The 20,707-nt window shown below is 32.4% G+C and overlaps 2 protein-coding genes and 1 non-coding gene across 14 annotated transcripts; 2 read left to right on the top strand and 1 right to left on the bottom strand.

Moving 5' to 3' along the window:
* Positions 1 to 4,295: 4,295 nt before the first annotated feature.
* LOC118032060 (uncharacterized) lies at positions 4,296 to 9,963 on the top strand. Of its 12 annotated transcripts, none has more exons than XM_073410637.1 (9): positions 4,298 to 4,456; positions 4,637 to 4,780; positions 6,025 to 6,184; positions 6,276 to 6,382; positions 6,656 to 7,708; positions 8,807 to 8,844; positions 8,928 to 9,119; positions 9,365 to 9,452; positions 9,663 to 9,963. In XM_073410637.1, exons 1-8 carry the CDS (start codon positions 4,331 to 4,333, stop codon positions 9,408 to 9,410), a joined length of 1,866 nt encoding a protein of 621 aa, XP_073266738.1. In that variant the 5' UTR covers positions 4,298 to 4,330; the 3' UTR covers positions 9,411 to 9,452; positions 9,663 to 9,963. The 12 variants fall into 12 exon arrangements, 8 of the variants coding, with proteins under 8 accessions (XP_073266738.1, XP_073266737.1, XP_073266736.1 ...); XR_012170406.1 differs by having other exon boundaries at positions 4,299 to 4,456; positions 6,656 to 7,732; positions 8,928 to 9,132; positions 9,669 to 9,963; XR_012170405.1 differs by having other exon boundaries at positions 4,299 to 4,456; positions 6,656 to 7,732; positions 8,928 to 9,132.
* A 6,251-nt stretch (positions 9,964 to 16,214) lies between these two features.
* On the top strand, positions 16,215 to 19,868 carry LOC118032061 (serine/threonine-protein kinase-like protein ACR4). The gene has a single exon (XM_035036643.2). It carries the CDS (start codon positions 16,949 to 16,951, stop codon positions 19,715 to 19,717), a length of 2,769 nt encoding a protein of 922 aa, XP_034892534.1. The 5' UTR covers positions 16,215 to 16,948; the 3' UTR covers positions 19,718 to 19,868.
* A 377-nt stretch (positions 19,869 to 20,245) lies between these two features.
* On the bottom strand, positions 20,246 to 20,317 carry TRNAT-UGU (transfer RNA threonine (anticodon UGU)). The gene has a single exon. It is a non-coding gene; the product is annotated as a tRNA-Thr (tRNA).
* Between the last annotated feature and the right edge of the window lie 390 nt (positions 20,318 to 20,707).

Genomic DNA, 20,707 nt, shown 5'->3' with positions numbered 1-20,707 from the left:
TAATGTTAATTAAGACTGAAGAGTGGTGTCGTCATGCGGGCAACTTGTGATTAGATCCTGTCGTTTCCTGATGTAGAATCTAATCATTAACATAGAGAGTTGACTTAAGCTACTAAGATGCTCCAGAGAGAAGGGACAACTGTGGTGATTGTAAGAATTTTAATTGCAAGTAGCCATAGACATTGGAGACATATCTGTCGCCATCTCTAATGAGCTGGCCGGCTTCACCTCCCACATTGGCGTAGGAAAAAAGTCCACAGCTTTTCTCGCCATTGCTCTTCCTCAATCATGCTCCCACGCATCAAAGAGGAGAGAAAAATGTCAACCTCCAGCTAGCTTCCATGCTCTCTTTTGACCGATATCTCGGAATTCACCACCGATAAAAACAGTACCAAGCTAGGAAAAAAAATGCAGCAAGATAGCGTGTTTGACAGTATGATAATAGTTGCTTTTTAAATAGTGTTTTGTGCTGAAATACATGTTAATAATATTTTTTTATTTTTTAAAAATTATTTTTAACATCAATACATCAAAACGATTTAAAAAATACAAACAACATTTAATTTTAGTAAAAAACAATTTAAAATTTAATAAAACACAAATACAAATATAATACCAAACGGTGTCAAAGCTCACATGCACCAGATGTAAAGGGTCATGTCAAGACAGCAGAAGACATGCCATAAGGAGCCTAACAAGTCGTAAAATAGGGCATCGAAAGCTGCAGAGTGACAAGATTGTGAGGAAAAGATGCATCCATTTTAGAAATCCCAGGTTCGGAGCCATTCTACTATTTAAGAATAAGTGTTCTTTTATTTTATTTTAAAAAAATTATTTTTTAATATCAGTATATAAAAATATTAAAAAATATATTAATTTTAAAACACATTAAAATATTAATTTTAATATTAATACATCAAAATATCTGAAAATATAAAAAACTAATTTTAAGCAAAAATAATTTTCAAAAAAAATCATGAAACATGGGTTGCACCACAACCTCAAATAGCCCCTGAAGTTGTGTTTAGTTAGGTAGTGTTTGAGAGTGTAGTAACAATTATTTTTAAAGTGTTTACCACTTGAAAATACATTAAAATAATAATTTTAATTTTTTAAAAAATTATTTTTGACTTCAGTATATCAAAAATGATTAAAAAACATAAAAATAATTAATTTAAAATAAAAAAAAATTCAAACTTTAATAAAAAGCCATGTGAAACATAGTTTATTCATAAATACAGGCAAAGTTTTATCTCAATCAAAGTTTTGTACCTAACAAAGATGCGTTGTGTGCACCATGTAAACAAATACTCTCTAAATATACGTGAATATAAAAAAAGATATATGTTTCCTGTTACATACATGATAAATATAAGTAAGAGGGGGGGGGGGAATCATGTCTGGACTCATAAAAGCATTTTCACTTTTCAAAATTATTTTTTTAAAATTTCATTTCTCATGTTTCCCTCTTTATTATATCTATTTCTTTCTTATATTATAAATATTAGTGATTATAACTTAAACACTGTAAAATTTCTTCCATTGAATTTTTTTTGGGATCACATTGCTCTAATGACCAAGACTTTATGCAGCATGTCACCAACAAACTTTCAAACCGGTAATAATGGGCTCCATTATTTTTGGATCGGCCCATCCAAACTAAGCCTCGAGACTTTTAATATAATTATTATGATCTTTCTGGTTCTCGCAATGCAATTATCCACTCGGACACATCATCCACTCCTCTCATTCTTCCCCCACATTTCAAGAGCCAACACGCTCCTTGCCAATCTTGCAAGTTTTTTGGTATTTTTATATTTTTTTTTTTTAAAAGTATATTTTTTTTAAATATAACTTTTTTATTTCAAATTAATATTTTCACTATGTCAAAGAATTCATTGTGTCAATCTATTTTTATTATGTCAAAGAAACCGTCCCAACCTAATAATTTAAGTTATTAAGTAAAGTCTCAATATATAATTTATATTATCTTTTAACATATTCTTCAAGTGAAAAGCATTTTAAACTTGAAACTTACACATGTTTATATTACATTGTGCTTAATTTTTATCAAATAAATAGAGATGGTAAGATTTGAATTCGTGACCACTTGGTCATCAAAATTTAATACTATGTCAAATAACCATCTCAATCCAATAACTTAGACTATTAGATGAGGTTCAATATATAATTTATATTATTTTTTAACACACAATATTAGGGTTAAGCCTATCATATCCATCAAATTCAAATTGCTATCCTTTAAAATTGGAATAGATATTAATTAACAATATTACAATTTTTTTTAGATTTCTTACATATTTATCTTATCATTAGTTAGGTACAGTAGCCAAAATTACTACAATAATAATAATTATAATAATAACAATAATAATCTCATTTTAAAAATGTCTAACAATGTGATTGGTTGATTTTTAAAGTGTTTTTTATTTAAAAATATATTAAAATAATATTTTTTTAAAAAAATTATTTTGGAATATCAGCATATATCTAAAAACATTAAAAAAAAATTAATTTTAATAGAAAAATTTTAATTTTAATTTTTTTTTAAAACATAAAAAATAAACATGCCATTAAATATATTAAAAACAAAAACAACCAAACAAAGAAAACCACTCGCTCGTAGTAGCCCACAGAATCTTTATTGCCCGTTTGATGTTACATACTATAATAATGACTGCCTTCATGTTTCACCAATAAAAACATAAAAAAATAATGTTTTTGCTGCGGTATACTGTAGTACTGTACTGTAAAAAATAATGTTTGATATTATAATAATAAAAATATTGTATTGTCAAACAGTACCTTGTAAAAGCTTCCAAGTTACAGATTGTATGTTAGGGGTTTTTTTCTTACTCCATTCGGAGTTTATGGGTTTTTTTCTTAATCCTAGTTTGTTGTTTTTTTTTTTATATTTTAAAAATATATTTTTTAATATTTTTAGATATTTTAATATGTTGATATTAAAAATAATTTTTTAAAAAATTAAAAAAATATATATTATTTTAATATATTTCTAAGTAAAAAATATTGTGAAAAACAACCATAACCACACTTATTTTATTATAAATCTCAATTTATAATGTCTCTTCACATTGTTATTAATTATAGTATATAATAGCCTTTTATTAAACAAAGTCATTTAAAGTTTTAATTAGATTATTTTTTAAAATAGTATTTTTTTTTTCATATTAACATTGTTTGATGAAAAACTTTAAAACCTAGCCCTTTCTTTCTAAAATAATTGTCCAACGATAAGAAGAGAACAACCATCAAATTTATTATTTACGGTTACATTCACGTGTAATTTTAAAATTCAATTAGGTTAACTCCACAAAGAAAATAATTTTATTTAAAAAATTAAAAATAATATTATTTTAACAAAAAAATTTAACAATAAAAGGATTGATAATAAAGTTTTGACTAAATCATCAAATTAACCAGAGTTTTTAATTAAATTATTATTTTTTATTCATTCTTGATCAATCTATATAAAAATTAGTTAAATTTAAAATTAATTACCATGTTATTTTAGTTTTTTTTTAAAAATACCACAAAAATTAAAATATTATTTTTTACAAAAAAATATTTTTTTATATGTTTTGGATTTTTTGATTCGCTGATCTCAAAAATAATTTTTAAAAATAAAAAAAATATTATTTTAATGTATTTTAATATAAAAAAACATTTTAAAAAATAACTAATTAATTCATATATTAATTATCAATACTTAGTTATTGTATCAAGTAAATAATATCTAATAATGTCAAACAAGATGATGATTTCTCTTTTCAAATCAAGGTCTTGCTCGAAAGAACAAGAGTTGGCCATGTTTCAAAAAATATTTATATTAGCTCTAGTCGTTGGATGAAAGATTCTGAGGCTGGTAATTTACAAGTAAATAAAATATTTTATAGAAAAGAGAAATTAAAGGAGAAGAAAGAAAAAAAAAGTGGTTTAATATATTCCTTTTCCTTTCAAAGCTTTTTTATTTGGATCTGACAAGCAATTTACCTCAGCGCCTCAATTTCTTTTTGAACTTTAACTAGATTACAATCAGGTACTCCTCTCTCCCATGAAACAACCATGTGGTCTCTTAAAACCACAAATTCTATTGGCCGAACTACATTTCTCAATCCCGAGAAAGGCCACACGCAATCACAATCCCCGTCCATGTTATTTAATGTATTCTAGCACACACAGTATTTTTTCTCGGATTTTCTAAAATACCCAAAATCACTTAAAAAATAATATTTCCTTGATTTATTGGTTTATTATTAATAAAAAAAAACCAAGATTTAGAAAACCCATGAAACACGGCATTTGCCGATTCTTCAGCCTTCACACTTCTCAGCTAGCTAAGCCAGCACAGAAGAAGTTTCTCTCGATTTTTTCTTCACTTTCTCGCCATCTTTCCCGGAAAATCTCCGATCAGGTAAATTTGTCACTCAAATACTCTGTTTAGAGACTTCAGCTCGCGCTGTTTTCCTTCTTTATTCTGAATTAAAATTTCTATTTGAGTGATTTCTTCTTAGTTTCAGCACTTCAGCTTCGTAATTTTGTTAAAATATTTTATTATTTTGTAATTGTGACCTTTTTTTTCTTCTAGTTGTAGATGTTAAATAAGGAAGGTGATGGAGGAAAGGAGTATTTTCGCAAACTTTCGAGAAAAGAACTTCAAAGTTTGTGTAAGCAATGTAGCTTGCCTGCTAGAAAATCAAGCTCTGAAATGGTCGAATCACTTGCCTTTTACTTTATGGTAATAATTTTATGAGAAATTTCAATGTCTGCTAATTATTTTCTGTAGTTGTTGAGGATGTAATTAGGAAATTAGGCAATTACTTTTTTTGGGGTTAAATTATCAGTGCGCTTTTTCTTAACTTAGTTTCTGTTAATTACATGCCTAATTTTGACGCAGCGTATAACAAAAGAAAGAAACAAGCCCTCAAATTATAGCTCTAAACTGTAGAGATAACTCTGGTTTTATAAACTGTTAATAATTCCTAACTCTAAATAATATACAAAACTGATTAAATAGGAGCTAAAACCGACCTAGTTAATGTAACATAAACCAAATAAAATTCTGAAACCTAAGAAAGAAATACAAAAATAATTAGGAAAATAATGAGAATTCTGAAACATCTTTTGGGCCTAATTTTGATCTTGATCTCAGCTTGCCCTAGCTGGCCAATCCTATAGGGAACAGGCTTGTAGAACGCACTTGCAATATTTCAGCTAGATTCAATTGCTGTATTAAAATTTATGTCTGTTTTTGTCAGAGATCTTGTTTGACTCGTCCTCACTTCTTCTTGGGATTGGACATTTCATACACGTCCCGCGTCAATTTTGTAGTGTTGCTGTTGAGATTATTTGTGTGTTTTATGAATATTTGGTGTGCTAATTGATATGAGTTCTTTAGGAAGAAAGTTTGAAATAATTACTAGTTTTGTTTGTGTGAGGGAAGTTCATTTTGGTAGAATCTGTTTCATTCTTGAAGAAGTTATCATATTTTTTGTTAGTATGCTTAGAAAATGCTTTCCAAATTTTTTGAACTTATCCATGTGTTTTATATGCCAAATTTGTAGTGTTGTTATTATTCAAAATTATTGGTATGTTTTATGGATTCTTGTTATGCTGATTGCTATGAGCTCTTCAAGGAGAAACTTTGAAGTAATCACTAGTTTTTGTTAAATAATGAATTTTGGAATTGATTTGATTGATTGTGGTTCATTCTCGAAGAAGCTATCATTTTTTTTGAATATGTTAAAAAATGTTGTGTTGCTTTCAACCTTATGTGTGTTTTAAACGTACTTGAGGAGGTTGTTGTGAAAATTAGACAAGTTTTAGAATTGGTTTGCTTGTTATGCTAGTGGCTATGAGGGTTTGATTTTTTTTTTTTTCTTTTCCCAGACAAGTTTTGAGTTGCACTTTTCTTTTGAGATTAGTTAAAATTTATTTGCTTGTAATAAGTACATTGAAAACTGATGTTTGACATATTTGCAGAGGAAGGGTTTGAATTTGGTATCGTCAGGCACAAGCATAAATGGTGTTCAAGATGCTTTACTTCACACATCTTTGATGCCACCAATGCAGCCTAAGTCTGCATTAAATTCTGTAAAAGGTTTGGGCCTTTGCAAACCAACAAAATCTGATTCTAATTTCTGTGAGTTTAGGATTATATTCCTGGCTGTAAATTGACTTTGTACCGAATTGGTATAGATTCTGATGGAAATTGATCATTATGCCTGTTGCAGATAGCTTTGAACTCAGATCTCGTCCTGGAGAGGAGATTTACAAAGGAAATAGAAATTTCAAATGCAATAATTTGGAAAGTTTTATTGGCCCTGGAGCTTATAATAAGGTTTGTTTCTTTTTATCGATGTATATTTTTGGGTGAATGTGTTTATGAAGATTTGAATGATTGAAATGCTTCCAAAGAGACCATGCATGATGCATATACCTACTTTTTTATTGATTCAAAATGTCTTAAAAGCTGCTTGTGTTAGTCAACACGAGAGTTGTTAGAGGGTGATGCTAAAGGAATCTGTTGATTTTTATACCTTTTATCTGCATTATAGGTGCTGCAACATCCGAACTCCTACTTGTTAATTTTATTTTCACTATGTATCTACAGGAAAGCTTTGGTGGCTTAATTAGTAATTTCCAAGAGGTATCTCCATCTCAGTTTTTTTCTCAATACGCTGGGAGTCATGTCAACTTTAAGAAGCCATTAAGCCTTGGTGGCAGGGTAGAAGATTCACCTCAATTTCATGGTAGAGACATAAATACTGTAGCCTGTTCTAAAGAGATTGCACTTCCTTCTATTATAACTACTGCAAATGTTCCGGCATCATTTGAATTTCATGTCAGTTCAGAAGAGGGGATCAAACTTTGTGTTGATTTGAATTCAAGCCCATTAGAGTGGATTAAGAAATATAAAAATCAGGTTTCGTTGTGCGACAATGTGGTTAACACAAAGTCTCGAAGTCTTTATGAAGAGCTTGGGTGTATTGGAGAGAGTAATAAAAAACTGAAAAGTTCTGTACTTCAGAATATTGATTCTGGCAAAAATAGGGATGAATCTATGCAAGCTGAACCTTCTCCGAGTTCAGTTGGAGAAAAAAATAGTCATGTGAGGAATGGTCATCCAGATGGAGGTAATAATTCCCCAATCTCATCACCTGTAATACCATGCAGTGTAGCTGTCGATGTTTCCTTGTACTTGAAGGAGGATCCAGGACTTGCCTCAGTCAAACCCAGTTCTGATGGGCAGAATCACAACAATCTGAACATTGAATCCTTTAGCGAAAAGGAGTGCATAGCTGCCCTTGACTCAGATATTACTGATACTCCATTAGAAAAGACAGCCTGCAATTTTGCTGTCAACTCCATATCCAATGGTTCCATAGATCATATTGCATTGATGCATCACAGTTCAAAGTGGGATGATGAAGTCTGTGAGAATTCAACCCAGCAGAACAGTTGTAATCTTGAGAATGCTAGTGTTGTATTTCCTGGGTGCTTTATGGAGATGCAGTTATCAGAAACTGGGAATTATCACAAAAATGCATCATGTTTACCTCATAAAAATGGCGAATTCTTGGATCCATATGATTCAAAGCACAATAGAGGATCTGAGCAAGATGGATTAGCCAACTCAAGTGAGAATGATCATTGCAATAACCAGGTGCCCACATGCTCTGAAGAGCAGGTTATACCTTTTCTCCCCTACTTTACTCAAACATACTTTGTTGCATTTGCATGGTTTTTCTATTGTTCTACATCTAGATTTTAAAGTGTGGCATCTGGCTATGTCCTGTGTCCTGAATGTCTTCCCACTTTCCTCGTATTAGACCATGGAGATCCAAGGTAAACCACGAGGCAATGTACTAGGCTGAAGTTATTCCAAATTATCAAAAATTTACGGGTGAGAGTTTCATCTTGCCCCGTTGTCTAAACTAAACTAATGTTGTCGCTCTATCTACAAAAATGGTTTTGCAGCCCCTCTATCTACCAAAATAAAAAAGTTTTGAAATTATCTCATCCTGTGATTTTGATGATCTTAGATGATCCTTGGGTTAAGTTCTGACTAATTCAAATATGTCAGTGAGTGTTCCAAAGCTATTCTGTAGAATGGCTTTAGTTCTGACTTGTGCTATAAGAGTTGTCCACATCTACTATTTTGTTGGACAGTTCATTCATTGCAATCCTAATTGTGGGGTGCTCTATATCAGCTAAATATTAGCATTTGCCCCTGAGATCATGGTTCAGATGATTTGTCGCTTCTATCTGACATGTTTTTGCTTTAATTTAGTTTGTGTTTGTTGCTTGGAGAACTGAATTAGAGATAGTTTTATGTGTTGTGCGATGCAAATTTCCCTCTGTTTTGTTGACAGAACTGCAAGTTTTGAACTGTCAATTAGCAATTATCCTCTGATTTATATCGTGAGATTCACAAATTTTAAACAGAAGACAGTTTGTATATCGACTACTCTAACTCTCTCATGGCTGGTCTCTTTGTATAAGTTGATTACTTGGGCAAAACTCTTCCTGTCCCTATCATGCATTCATCTTATGTGCTGCAACAGCATGCAAAAGAAGGAATCCATAAGTTGATTGCTATATGGAAGCTTGTTGAAACATTTTTGTTTGTTAAAATGCAAAATTCTAATTCTTCTTATCTGATTCCAAAACTTTTGTGGTAAGATATCCACATCTATTTTTGGTTTCTGCCAAGTATGCCTAGTGAACCTAATAAGTTGGAACCACATTATACCTTTTGCAGGAATGGAGCAATGCTATCAATGGCAGGGAGAGTTCAGTGTAATTTATTATTCTTGTAAAGTCTAATTTTCTACTTTTTATTTATGCTGTCATCTGATTTTATGCAAATCTGCCTCTTTCAGATGCTCGCAGGTTGATGACTCGTTTGATAAGAATTCTTTAAAGTCTGGTGTTATCAAATCAAGTGAAGAACTCCTTAGAAAGAGGCCACATATATACAGAGTGAGTCAGAATGGCCGTCGCAAAAGCGACACGATAATTTTGAGAAGCACAAGGCGTTCTGCTGGAAAAGTCCTTCCTAGAAGATCCATGAGGCTAGTCTCTAAGGTTCTCTCTCAATGCATTACTTTGGCCATACTACTAATTATCACAGATGGACACCTCGTTGAAGTGGATAACTAATCTTGACTGAGGCCATACAACTACCTGGTCGACCATGATCTGTATTGGCATCAGAGCGGCTAGTTTTCACATCTTATGTTCTAACCTTTTGCCTTTTCATTTCCCTTGACATATCTGTGAATCCTTGCTTTTCTTGTTTTCTTTCTTTTGGTTTCAGTGATTTCACGTTCTACATGCTGTCTGCATCAGAACAATTGGATTGATATTATTGTCTGGCTGTTTCCAAATTTAGGGTACAGTTTATGGTAAGTACAACACCCTTTTAACTACTACTTTCCTTGGGCGTGAAACATACCGACTCTCCCTTTACTTTCTGCGTGATGTTTAAAATGATGCATGTCTGGATGGTTGGCTTTATTCATTCTATACATACGCACATGCCATCCATACATGCAGATATGTATGGCGATAATTGACTTTATAACTGTCTTAATGCCCTTCTTACTTTCATTAAGTTGCAGATTCTACATTTTTTGGAGATCGGTTCATACACGAAAGAAAACTACAACGCATTCTTCAAGGTAGTTAAGCCTTGTAATTTTTCTTCTGGCACACAGCAGTCACAAAAGCAATCTGATTACGGAATTTCATGGTAATTCGGTAGATATCAAATTGTTGTTTTTTTGTTATAAATTATCTGTACCATATTTTTTTTTACTGAATGGATTTGTATATTTTTGGAATTTTCTAACTTCTGATTCTTTTATGAATTTCTTAAACAAAATATTCTTGGAATATTACTCATATTTGCCTTGATTTTTAAGTGTTGTAAATCCATGTGTATTGCGTCTTACCAAAGAATTGATCCGATGCAAGCGGAGCATCTAATAGAAATTAGAAAGTCTCAAAATATCCAGTTAATAGCCAATAATTCACAGATCATGTTCAAGTAATACTATCTTGTTTGAACTGAAACCAGTTGCAGTGTTACAATACTCGCTGCAGATAGACAAAACAACGACGGCCCTCACACTCCCTTCAGCCTCAACTCCCTTCTCTTCCTACTTATGTAGCGTCAGCCGCCGAAAACCCTCCCCATTTTCATCCAGACACTCTGCCATACTGCAATTACCATTCTGCAATCTCAAGGGAGTTTTTTTGTTTGTTAAAAAGGTTTTTTCCTCTTTTAACTTTCAGAATTCGAATCGAATTTATTTCTTAGAATGCACCTAGCTAATATTGGGAATGCATCTAGCTAATATTGGAGGTGAATTTTTAAGGTCGTTTTAGTTAACGTGCAAATTGGCTCGAAGGTACTTATTATTATTGGAGAGAAAAAATCATTCTGCTTAAATATTACTTCTTCTGCATGATGACCATTTGCAAACCTAGTTGGTTAAGGCAGGTTGTTCAAGCTGCCAGTTGAAGCACGGGTTTTGAAGGTAGAACTTTCAACTTGGATTTTCCAGGTTGGGGCTACCCTGAAGATCCAATGGGCTTTGCTATAGAAAGAACATGACGCTCAACAAAGGTAAAGTTTTGAGATTTCTCAAGTTGAAAGTTAGCTCCTCTGAGTACTTGACTTTCTCTTATCTAAAATTATTGTCTATTAGAATCAGTTCCACCGGATCCTTAGATTCTCATAAAGTGTTGTCTAAATATTTTAATAATGGATTGTCAAGGGAAAAAAAAGATTGTCTATGGAGTACAAAAACATAGGGGAACTAAGCTTCCAAGCCCCAAAAACTAATTGAGACAGTTGTCCCGTGTTATTGTCATCGTGCTCTGCGACATGCTAGTAGCTTTGTGCCCTAAGTACCGACAATTAGGTATCCCATCTTTCAAAATTGTTCGATTCGATTCTCCTATCTAAAAGCATCACAAATTTTTAACATATCAAGTTCTCTTCAAAACAATGTTGTTAATTGCCTAAATACAACTTCAAGTCAGGTTAAGAAGGTTCGCTTCTTTCTTTAACTTTCTAGATCCAAACCTTAGAGCTAGTATTCATGGAAATTTATTAAATTTATATGAAGATACCGAGTCAATGTTAGGTCACTTATTTAAGATCATCTAGAGAGAGATTTAGTCTTAGATGACCTGAAATATTTTCGAATAAAAATTACATAAACACAAGTTTTAGACAAAAAAGAGGGGAGACAATTAATTTTCTAATGGCTGGCTGGTGAGAGAACAAATTAAATAAAAGTTATTTTAAAGATCTAATTGAGAATTGGCTGATACTTTACAGACTAACTAATATATGTGTTTATTTTGCAAAAATATATTTTTTTTCTAATTTTTTTGTGTTTGTTTTTTTTTTTTGTAAAATATTTTATATAACTCATCAACATAAAATATTTTATAATCAGTTTATAATCTTAGATCATGCATAAAATATTTCATATATAGTAATTCACTCATAATATCATACAAATATTTCAATTATTATAGTGATAATCATTCTCGTTCACCATCACTTTTATCTTTCTACCACCATAATACATCATCATTCTATATTTTTTAAATGATTGCCATCTAAATTTTTTAATGTAAAATAATTTGCAAAACAAACGTACATAATTTTTTTCAGCACCTACTTTATTTATGCATGGTTGGTGTTATACATTTCTACTTCCTTGCATTTAAATATTGATATACAGGAATCAAAATAGAAAAGGCAAAAAATGGGAACTTATGAACACTAGATATAGATTATGGCCTGAAGTTTCTTAGCTACTGTGACTACTGACTACGTCTTTTATCATATTAATGATTCGTGACAGAAAATTATAAAGATTCTAACAAACAAAGAAAAAGAAAAGACATATAGATCTGTATATCTGTTTTAAAATCGTAAACATGTGTTGTTTTCTTTCTTTCTTCTTGAACTGCTTGCGTCTTTCATTTATATATGTAATTGTGGGGCTAAAGAAAGTTTGGGAATATGGTGCAAATTGTGTTTTATTAAAATTAATTTTTTTGTGTTAAAAATTGTATTTTTTTTATATATTTTGGATCATTTTAATATGCTAATTTTAAAAATAATTTTTTTAAAATAAATAAATATCATTTTAATATATTTCAGAATAAAAAACACTTTAAAAAATAATTATAACCACATTCAAGCACAATTATAACTCAAAGCACACAAATCCATGCCATGGTTGCTCTCACTTGTTGCATTTTCCAAGTCCTTCTTTACAAAGAGGATTTTTTTTCATGGTGATTTTGTTGATCTACATAACTCATTCTTGCACTTGGATTTCTCGACGTAGAAAGCTTGTTTTAACAATTACAAATAGGAATAGTAATGGATATTTACAACTCAAGTTTTTATTATATTGATAAGTTATTTATTTCTTAATAAAGTAATAAAGTAAGAGATTTTGATATTTATATCAAAAAATCACAAAATAAATTGTTTTTTTTTTCAAACAGTGAAAAACAAAATAAATTGTTTAACAAAACCGTGAAAATTTTGTTAAACAATAAGTCTCGTGTAATTGAACTCTTAAATTCAGTGATGCTGAAAAAAATATAGAATAGTTATGTGCTTTGTTTTATGAAAAGATAAATCAAGATTCGGAAAGTACATCTATGTACACCAACCAAATTTGGGTATGATTTGATTGCTCTTGCACTTCACAAGTCTTTGAGGTGATTTTATTTTGTAATATACAATTTCTTGGTTGCTTCATTCTTCACATCCATTCTTCTCTTGGGGTCACACAGATATTCCTGATATCCTAGCCAGCTAGGATTTGCTTCAAGTTTGCTGGATTCTGGCTTATGTTATTTGATCCACCCAACAAAATTAAATATTCTAATATGAAATAATCATAACTGCTTGAGAAATATATTGTGCTACACAAAAATAGAGGAAGCATGGAGACAAAAGAGAAGCATTTATTAAAATTATTAAACCTAGCCAAGTTTGACCCAAGGTAAGGTTTGAGTTATGGATTCAAGGGTCCAGTTACAGATTCGGTGAATTAATATATAAAAATAAGTTAAAAGGTTAAAATAATGTAAATTTAAAAAAAAATAAAAAAATTGATATTTTTTTTAACTAATCGCAAGTAAATCGAGATTTTTTATTATTTATTGTGAAACCAACTTGGTTTAGATCTTGAATCAATAAGGTTTTGTATTAAGCTATCAAGTAACAATGGTAAAATTGGAGCTAAACTTTTATTTTCTTTTGAATATTTATTTATTTATTTTAGATTTAATTGAATGTGGCTAAGTTTGTCTTTTAATGAATCTAAAAAAAAAATATTTGTATTTTAATAGAAAAAGGATTTTTATTTTAATCCTTAATTGTCATGTGGAAACTTAGAATCTTCCTAAGAATTAGAACAAAGATAGGAGTTGGTAGGTGTTCATTGTTTTTTCATGGAATTGCAAAATTTGGCTGGTCCCCCTAACCTTCTTTTTTTATTTTTATTTTTTATTTTTTTTATTTACGTGGGTGTCCGAGCCAGCTTGCGCGCACCACGACTAATCTCACGGCTCACTAAACATCCTGCAAACCCAGTGAGCATGTAAGGCACCGCGGGGGTGATAGATGTGCACGGTGAGGTTTAAACCCAGGATGCAGAGAAAGGAAACAAGCCCCTTCAACCGCCGGGCCAAGACCTCGAATGCTGGTCCCCCTAACCTTAATTTGATGGTATCATGCATATCCCTTGAAATCGGGACTTTTTTTTACGTTGGTTATTATGGATTTGTCTTATATGCTAATTTAATTTGAACATCACCGAGTACTTTCAAACACAGTTATCTCGGCTCAACAAGTTTACCTTCACCTGATGACTATCTAGCTGAGACTTTACTCTTTTTAGGGTTTTATATTGAATTGTTTGGAAGTTGATGCAGTCAAATCTAAGTAATTTAATGGGTTAACATGTAATTTAGTACTTGAATAAGACTCGGTCAACATGTTTTTTATAATAAATACAAAGTCATTTTGTTTTTTTTTTTTTAATATTTAAAATAATATTATATTTAAAAAAAAAACAATAAATCAAGGTTAATATGTAGATTCAAGAGTTAACTCTCCTAACTTGAGAAGATGCCGACTTTTATAACCATGTTTTCAAATAATTTAAGTGTATTGAAACTAAAATCATTTTCAATTTGACAAAAATATATCAGAAAATTAAATGTAATTAATAATAAAATAAAAGATATATTCACTAATCAATCAAATCATATTTTAAAAATTTTAATTATACAAATGTTAGATAACAAACAAACTACAAACAAGAATGACTTTAAATTTTTTTTTTGTCATGTAACTAGCTTCTTGTTAACAATCACAAAAATTGTGAAAACTAGGATTGCCTTGGCCACTACTAGATACAATCAAAAGTTGATTTTTTTTTTTTAAGTTATGTTGGTCTATTATGGTAGTTTTTTTTGTTGTTGCAGTATAAAAAATAAGTTTTACAAAAATATTTTTATTTATAATTTTTAAAAAATTAGTTTTAAAAAAATATATTTGATTAAAACTATTATAAGATAGATTCTTATGTTTAAATGAAAAGCAAATCTTCATGAGCAAGTTATTTTAGCTTCTACAAAATTAAAATTTTAAACACAATTATATGTAAAATCAATACAAAAATTATAAGTTATTTAGTTAAGCAAATAATTTTTTTCATAATTAGATAAAAAAACATAAATTATCACCCTACAAAACCATCTTAAAAAAAAAAAAAAATAACGTCGCTTGGGATTGATAAGAAGAAGAGGAGGAGGAGGAAATTACTATTTGTAATATGTAATTGTTATTTTTCTCCATCTTCATTCATTTAAATAGGAAACATGGGTACATAAACCATCCAGCTAACTATATATATATATATATATATATATATATATATATATATATTTTAACCAAACCTTCCTAATTTAGGCAACAAAGGGAATATATTCTATATAAATCATCATGAACCCTAAATCCCTAAGACTTCAAAGTGTTTTGACTAAGGGATTTGAAAAAAAAATAATCAAATTCAGTTCTTAGATTTGAAAGAAATATTCTACTCTATGGCCAAAAAAAAACCTTCAGAAATTAATTTCTTATTGGGTCTTTAATCTCCATGAGACAAACAAACCAGTTCGTGGATACCCGACAATCATTCCAATAAATAATAGTAATTAATCAACAATGATTAAATCGTGTCAACTAATATGTGCACAAATTCCAATTTCGAAACAGACCACAGCTTCAACATAATTATTAAGAATAAAAATTTTTAATTGGAAGAGATACTTTTTATGGTCTGATCATGGGTGGTAGAGCATGAAAACTTTAATGTATAGTGAAAATTATATGAAACTATATTTTTCTATATTGTGAGGTGGTGCAATAATCTCTAAACTTTATGTGATGATCTAAACTAGTATGTGATAACTACACGTTTATATCATGGTATTTTTGACACTGAGGTTGGACCTTATTTTTTTATTTTTATTTTTTTAAGTTTTAAATACATATTTTTTTTATTATTTTAATATGTTGATATTAAAAAAATATTATTTTAATATATTTTTAAATAAAAAACACTCTTCACTAATCTCAAACATAATAAAAATTAATTAGTACGTCACTCTATCACGGTAAGCCTATGGAATATATATGAACTTGAAACTTCAGGTGAGAATTATCAGCTTCACCCCTAATGAAACTAGTCATTAAAAAAAAAGGAGTTTAAGCAGCCATTAAAAACATTTATGGAAAATCTTTTGGAGGATGCTAATTATAGTGAATTCTCTTACATGTCAAGACAAATAAATTTTGCAACTCGGTATTATTTATGGCAGACCAAAGACATGCATGACTCATGAGAACAAACAAATGACAGTTTCACTCGAAAAGCTAGAAAGAGTAAAAAAGGGCTAAAAAAGAAGAAGAAAAGGAAAGCTTGAAAGAACTGTAAGAGTGTAGTGAACAAGGCATGAAAAGGATCAATTAGCATTAAATGCTTCATTTATTGTCTTCACCTACACCTGCCCATATTGCGAAGCTACAGTTTTATGGACATTTATGACTCCCCCCCCCCCCTCTTCTCTTGCCTGAAACAACAACACTCCTGCTACCACCATCAACAGACTCACCCCACTCAAAGTTCTCTCTTCAAGCATTACTAACTTTTTTCAGTAGGCCACAAGCAAAAGAGAGACTTGTTTTTTTTTTTTTTTACTACTAAAATGAGGTGGGGTTGAAGTTATACTTGAAAGAAGCTGAGTGTTGGCTCTAAATGTGATCTAATGCAAGTTTGTTGATCCGAAACATGCAAGAGTCTGTCTTCCAGTTAAAGGGTAAGTTATTTTTTGAAGCAGGAAGGTGTAAAGATCAAAAGCTGCTCAAGTTCTTGAATTTTCAGTATAAGGTGTTGTGTTTATGAGATCATAGTTTGTAGAGCTTCTTGTTTCAAGATAGCAAGTTCTTTAATCTGGGTTTTGGTTGAACATCAGTAGCTTCAAGTATGTTTGCAATGTTCGTCACATTTTCTTCTCCTTTGTTGCTTATGGATGAGGGTTGTGTGTTGTGTGGTCTTTGGATGCAAAATATGGTGTTTAGGTGTCGTTCTTGATAGGTTTTTTCACTTCATGCTGGTTACTGTTGAACACTGACAGATATCAGAACTTCACATCATGTTTTAAGAGGCTAACATGCAAGTCATAATCAAGGTGAAGTCCTCGTGTACATGTAGTGCAGGTGGTTAACCATCAAAACATAAAGTAGGTGCCATTTCATATCTTTGTATCTTGGGGTTTGGCTTGTTTGATGGGGAATTTGAGCTATTCTGTTAGAGATTTTTTTATCAGGGTCTTGATGATTGGCAAATGGAATGGTGGATATTTGGTTCAATTTGTGGTTCTATCAGATTTATGGTGGCTAGTCTCAGGTTTAGGCTCCATGTCTTCCATTGCCATTTCTTATGGTGAGAATGGTCCTGTCTTCTGTGGTCTAAAATCAGATGGGTCTCATCTTGTGAATTGTTATGGTTCAAATTCAGCTATAATCTATGGAACTCCAGCTCATTTCCCTTTTATTGGTCTAACTGCTGGAGATGGTTTTGTTTGTGGGCTTCTGTTGGAATCTAACCAACCGTATTGTTGGGGAAGTAGTGGCTATCTTCGACCAGGTGTGCCTCAGCCTATGATGGAAGAGGCCGAGTATGTAGAAATCAGTGCTGGCGATTACCATTTATGTGGTTTGAGAAAGCCTTCAACAGGCAGGAGTAGAAACCTTTCCCTTATTGATTGTTGGGGTTACAACATGACAAGGAACCATGTGTTTGATGGGCAGATTCAATCAATCTCAGCTGGTTCCGAGTTCAATTGCGGATTGTTTTCGGAGAATAGGACCGTTTTCTGTTGGGGTGATGAGGCTAATAGTCGTGTAATCAGCTTGATTCCTCAAGAAATGAGGTTTCAACAGATTGCCGCTGGTGGATATCATGTTTGTGGCATTCTAGAGGGGGTGAATTCAAGAGCCTTCTGTTGGGGAAGGAGCTTGGGCCTTGAAGAAGAGATTTCTGTCATATCAGCAGCATATTTGAACCAAGGAAATGTTGATTTTCCTCCTAGTGATCCTATGTTGTCTGTCGTGGGAGGAAAGTTCCATGCTTGTGGAATCAAGAGCTATGACCGCGAGGTGATTTGTTGGGGCTATATTGTAAAGCGAAGCACTCCAACCCCGGCTGCCATTAAGGTCTATGAAATCGCTGCGGGAAATTACTTCACTTGTGGAATTCTTGCTGAAAAATCCCTCTTACCTGTTTGTTGGGGTCTTGAGTTCCCCAGCTCTCTTCCCCTAGCTGTCTCGCCTGGACTCTGTCAAACTACTCCTTGTCCTCCCGGTTCCTATGAATTTTTCGATGCTAATCCACCTTGCAAGTCTCCAGACTCTCATGCTTGTTTGCCTTGCAGTAATGGTTGCCCTGCTGAAATGTACCAGAAAATGGAATGTACTTTGAAATCAGATCGTCAGTGTGATTATAATTGTTCAAGTTGCTATTCAGCAGAATGCTTCTCAAACTGTTCTTCTTTATATTTCAATAATGCCAAAGGAAAGAAAAGGTTTTGGTCATTGGAATTGCCAGTTGTTATTGCAGAGATTGGCCTTGCTGTGTTCTTGGTGATTGTTGTTGCAACAACTGCTATTTTGTATGTTCGCTATAGGCTGAGGAACTGTCAATGCTCGGCAAAACAATTGAAGCCCAAGAAAAACAACGGCGGCAGTACTTCAGTTTCTAAAGATAACGGGAAGATCCGTCCTGACATGGATGAGATTAAGTTAAGGAGGGCAAGGATGTTCACTTACGAAGAACTTGAGGGGGCCACCAGCGGATTCAAGGAAGAATCCATAGTGGGAAAGGGAAGTTTCTCATGTGTCTACAAGGGGGTGTTAAAGAATGGGACATTTGTTGCGGTTAAAAAGGCTATCGTGTCTTCTGATAAGCAGAAAAACTCCAAAGAATTCCACACTGAGCTTGATCTGCTATCAAGGTTAAACCATGCTCATTTACTCAACCTGCTTGGCTATTGTGAAGAGGGTGGAGAAAGGCTTCTGGTTTACGAATTCATGGCTCATGGATCCTTGCACCAGCATCTTCACGGGAAGAACCCTGCCTTAATAGAGCAGTTGGATTGGGTTCGAAGGGTTACCATCGCAGTCCAAGCAGCTAGGGGAATCGAATACTTGCATGGTTATGCCTGCCCACCTGTAATTCACCGAGACATCAAATCTTCAAACATTCTCATTGATGAAGAACACAATGCCAGGGTGTCTGATTTTGGCCTTTCTTTGTTGGGACCAGCTGATAGTAGTTCGCCATTGGCTGAGCTTCCTGCAGGAACTCTTGGCTATCTTGATCCCGAGTACTACAGGCTTCACTACCTCACAACCAAATCCGATATTTATAGCTTTGGCGTGTTGCTCTTAGAAATCCTCAGTAGCAGAAAGGCCATAGACATGCAATACGAAGAAGGAAACATAGTTGAATGGGCAGTTCCTCTGATCAAAGCAGGAGATATATCAGCCATATTGGACCCGGCGTTGAAGCCTCCATCCGACCCCGAAGCTCTGAAAAGGATTGCAAATGTAGCTTGCAAGTGTGTTAGAATGAGGGGGAAGGAAAGGCCATCCATGGATAAAGTAACAACAGCTCTAGAACGTGCCCTTGCACAGTTGATGGGCAGCCCATGCAATGACCAACCAATATTACCGACCGAAGTTGTTCTTGGAAGCAGTAGAATGCACAAGAAATCCTCTCGGAGATCTTCAGACCGATCAGCAGTCTCGGAAACTGATGTCGTCGAAGGCGAAGACCAGAGGATCGAGTTTCGCGCACCTTCATGGATAACTTTTCCAAGCGTTACATCCTCCCAAGGTAGAAAGTCATCAGTCTCGGATGCAGATGTCGATGGTAAATCCTCAGCAAGAAATTTAGGCTATGTTGCAAATGCAGGGGATGCGTTGAGGAGTCTGGAGGAAGAGATTGGACCTGCTTCACCTCAAGAAAGATTGTTCTTGCAGCATAACTTCTGAAACATTTTGAGTTCTTGGTTGTGATTTGTTGGGTTTGCATGTTTAACATCTGTAATAGTAGTGCTACCATTAGCATGACTACATTCTATCACAACCATAGATTTAAAAGATATTTAGAAGTGTTTGATAATCAATTATAAATTTATTTAAGAAAAAAAAAAATTTATAGTTTTTTTAAATTTTTTTTTTTTAAATCATGATCATAAAGTTATGCATGTCTTTTTGCCTACTTTGATTTTCAGTTTTATGATAACTTCACATTTCCTTTCTTTTTTATTTTTATTTTTATTATTAATTTGATGTTGACCAATCAGAGATCATAAAGGTATAATTCTTACATTGAATTTAAAAATTGACTTGAAAAGGAGTTTGAGTTATTATATGTACTCAAATTAATTATTTTTATTTAAAAAATTAGTTTTTTTTTTTTTTTTTTAATTCTTGTTGTTGACATTGGATGGTGAAATGAAAAGAAGCCAAGGAGAAAAATAAAATAAAAATATATATGAAAAAACTAAAAACCAAAAAAGCCCCCACGCAGGATCGAACTACGGACCTTCAGTTTACAAGACTGACGCTCTACCACTGAGCTATAGGGGCTTTTCGGGTACAGGTTGTAAAACTATATTTACTAATTATTATATTAAAAAGAAGTAATTATTAAGAGCGTTAACCGGGTGGCTTCTTATTAAAGGTGTCAAAAATGCAGATGTTGATTTATAGTAATGCATTTAATGATATAAACTCTGGCGGCTGGCCATGGAAGTTTTGTAATAGTAGTATGTTATTGACCCAGTTGAGATCACAACAACCATGCCGGCGGTGGTGGACCTGGTGGTGACAACAAAGAAAACTACGACTTTGATGGCAGTGGCCACTATGGAAGCGGTTGCTATGGCAACCCAAAAGTTAAGAAGGTAGAAGTCTGTTTAACATAGTAAACAATTTAGTTCCTATTTAATCCCTCTACCAAATAATGCTAAGTGATTC

This window comes from Populus alba, chromosome 7 (genome assembly GCF_005239225.2).
Source record: "Populus alba chromosome 7, ASM523922v2, whole genome shotgun sequence".
Lineage (NCBI taxonomy): Eukaryota > Viridiplantae > Streptophyta > Magnoliopsida > Malpighiales > Salicaceae > Populus > Populus alba.
Note: the sequence above shows the minus strand (reverse complement) of the source record. Positions and strands in the feature narration are given on the sequence as shown.

Bases quoted from the DNA above. Each gene is read 5' to 3' on its own strand.
- LOC118032061 (XM_035036643.2), top strand. From the start codon at position 16,949: ATGGGGAATTTGAGCTATTCTGTTAGAGATTTTTTTATCAGGGTCTTG.
- LOC118032060 (XM_073410636.1), top strand. From the start codon at position 4,331: ATGAAACACGGCATTTGCCGATTCTTCAGCCTTCACACTTCTCAGCTA. The intron at 4,457-4,636 runs GTAAATTTGTCA...TTCTAGTTGTAG, and splicing joins CCCGGAAAATCTCCGATCAG to ATGTTAAATAAGGAAGGTGA. The intron at 9,120-9,364 runs GCTAGTCTCTAA...TTTTGGTTTCAG, and splicing joins CTTCCTAGAAGATCCATGAG to TGATTTCACGTTCTACATGC.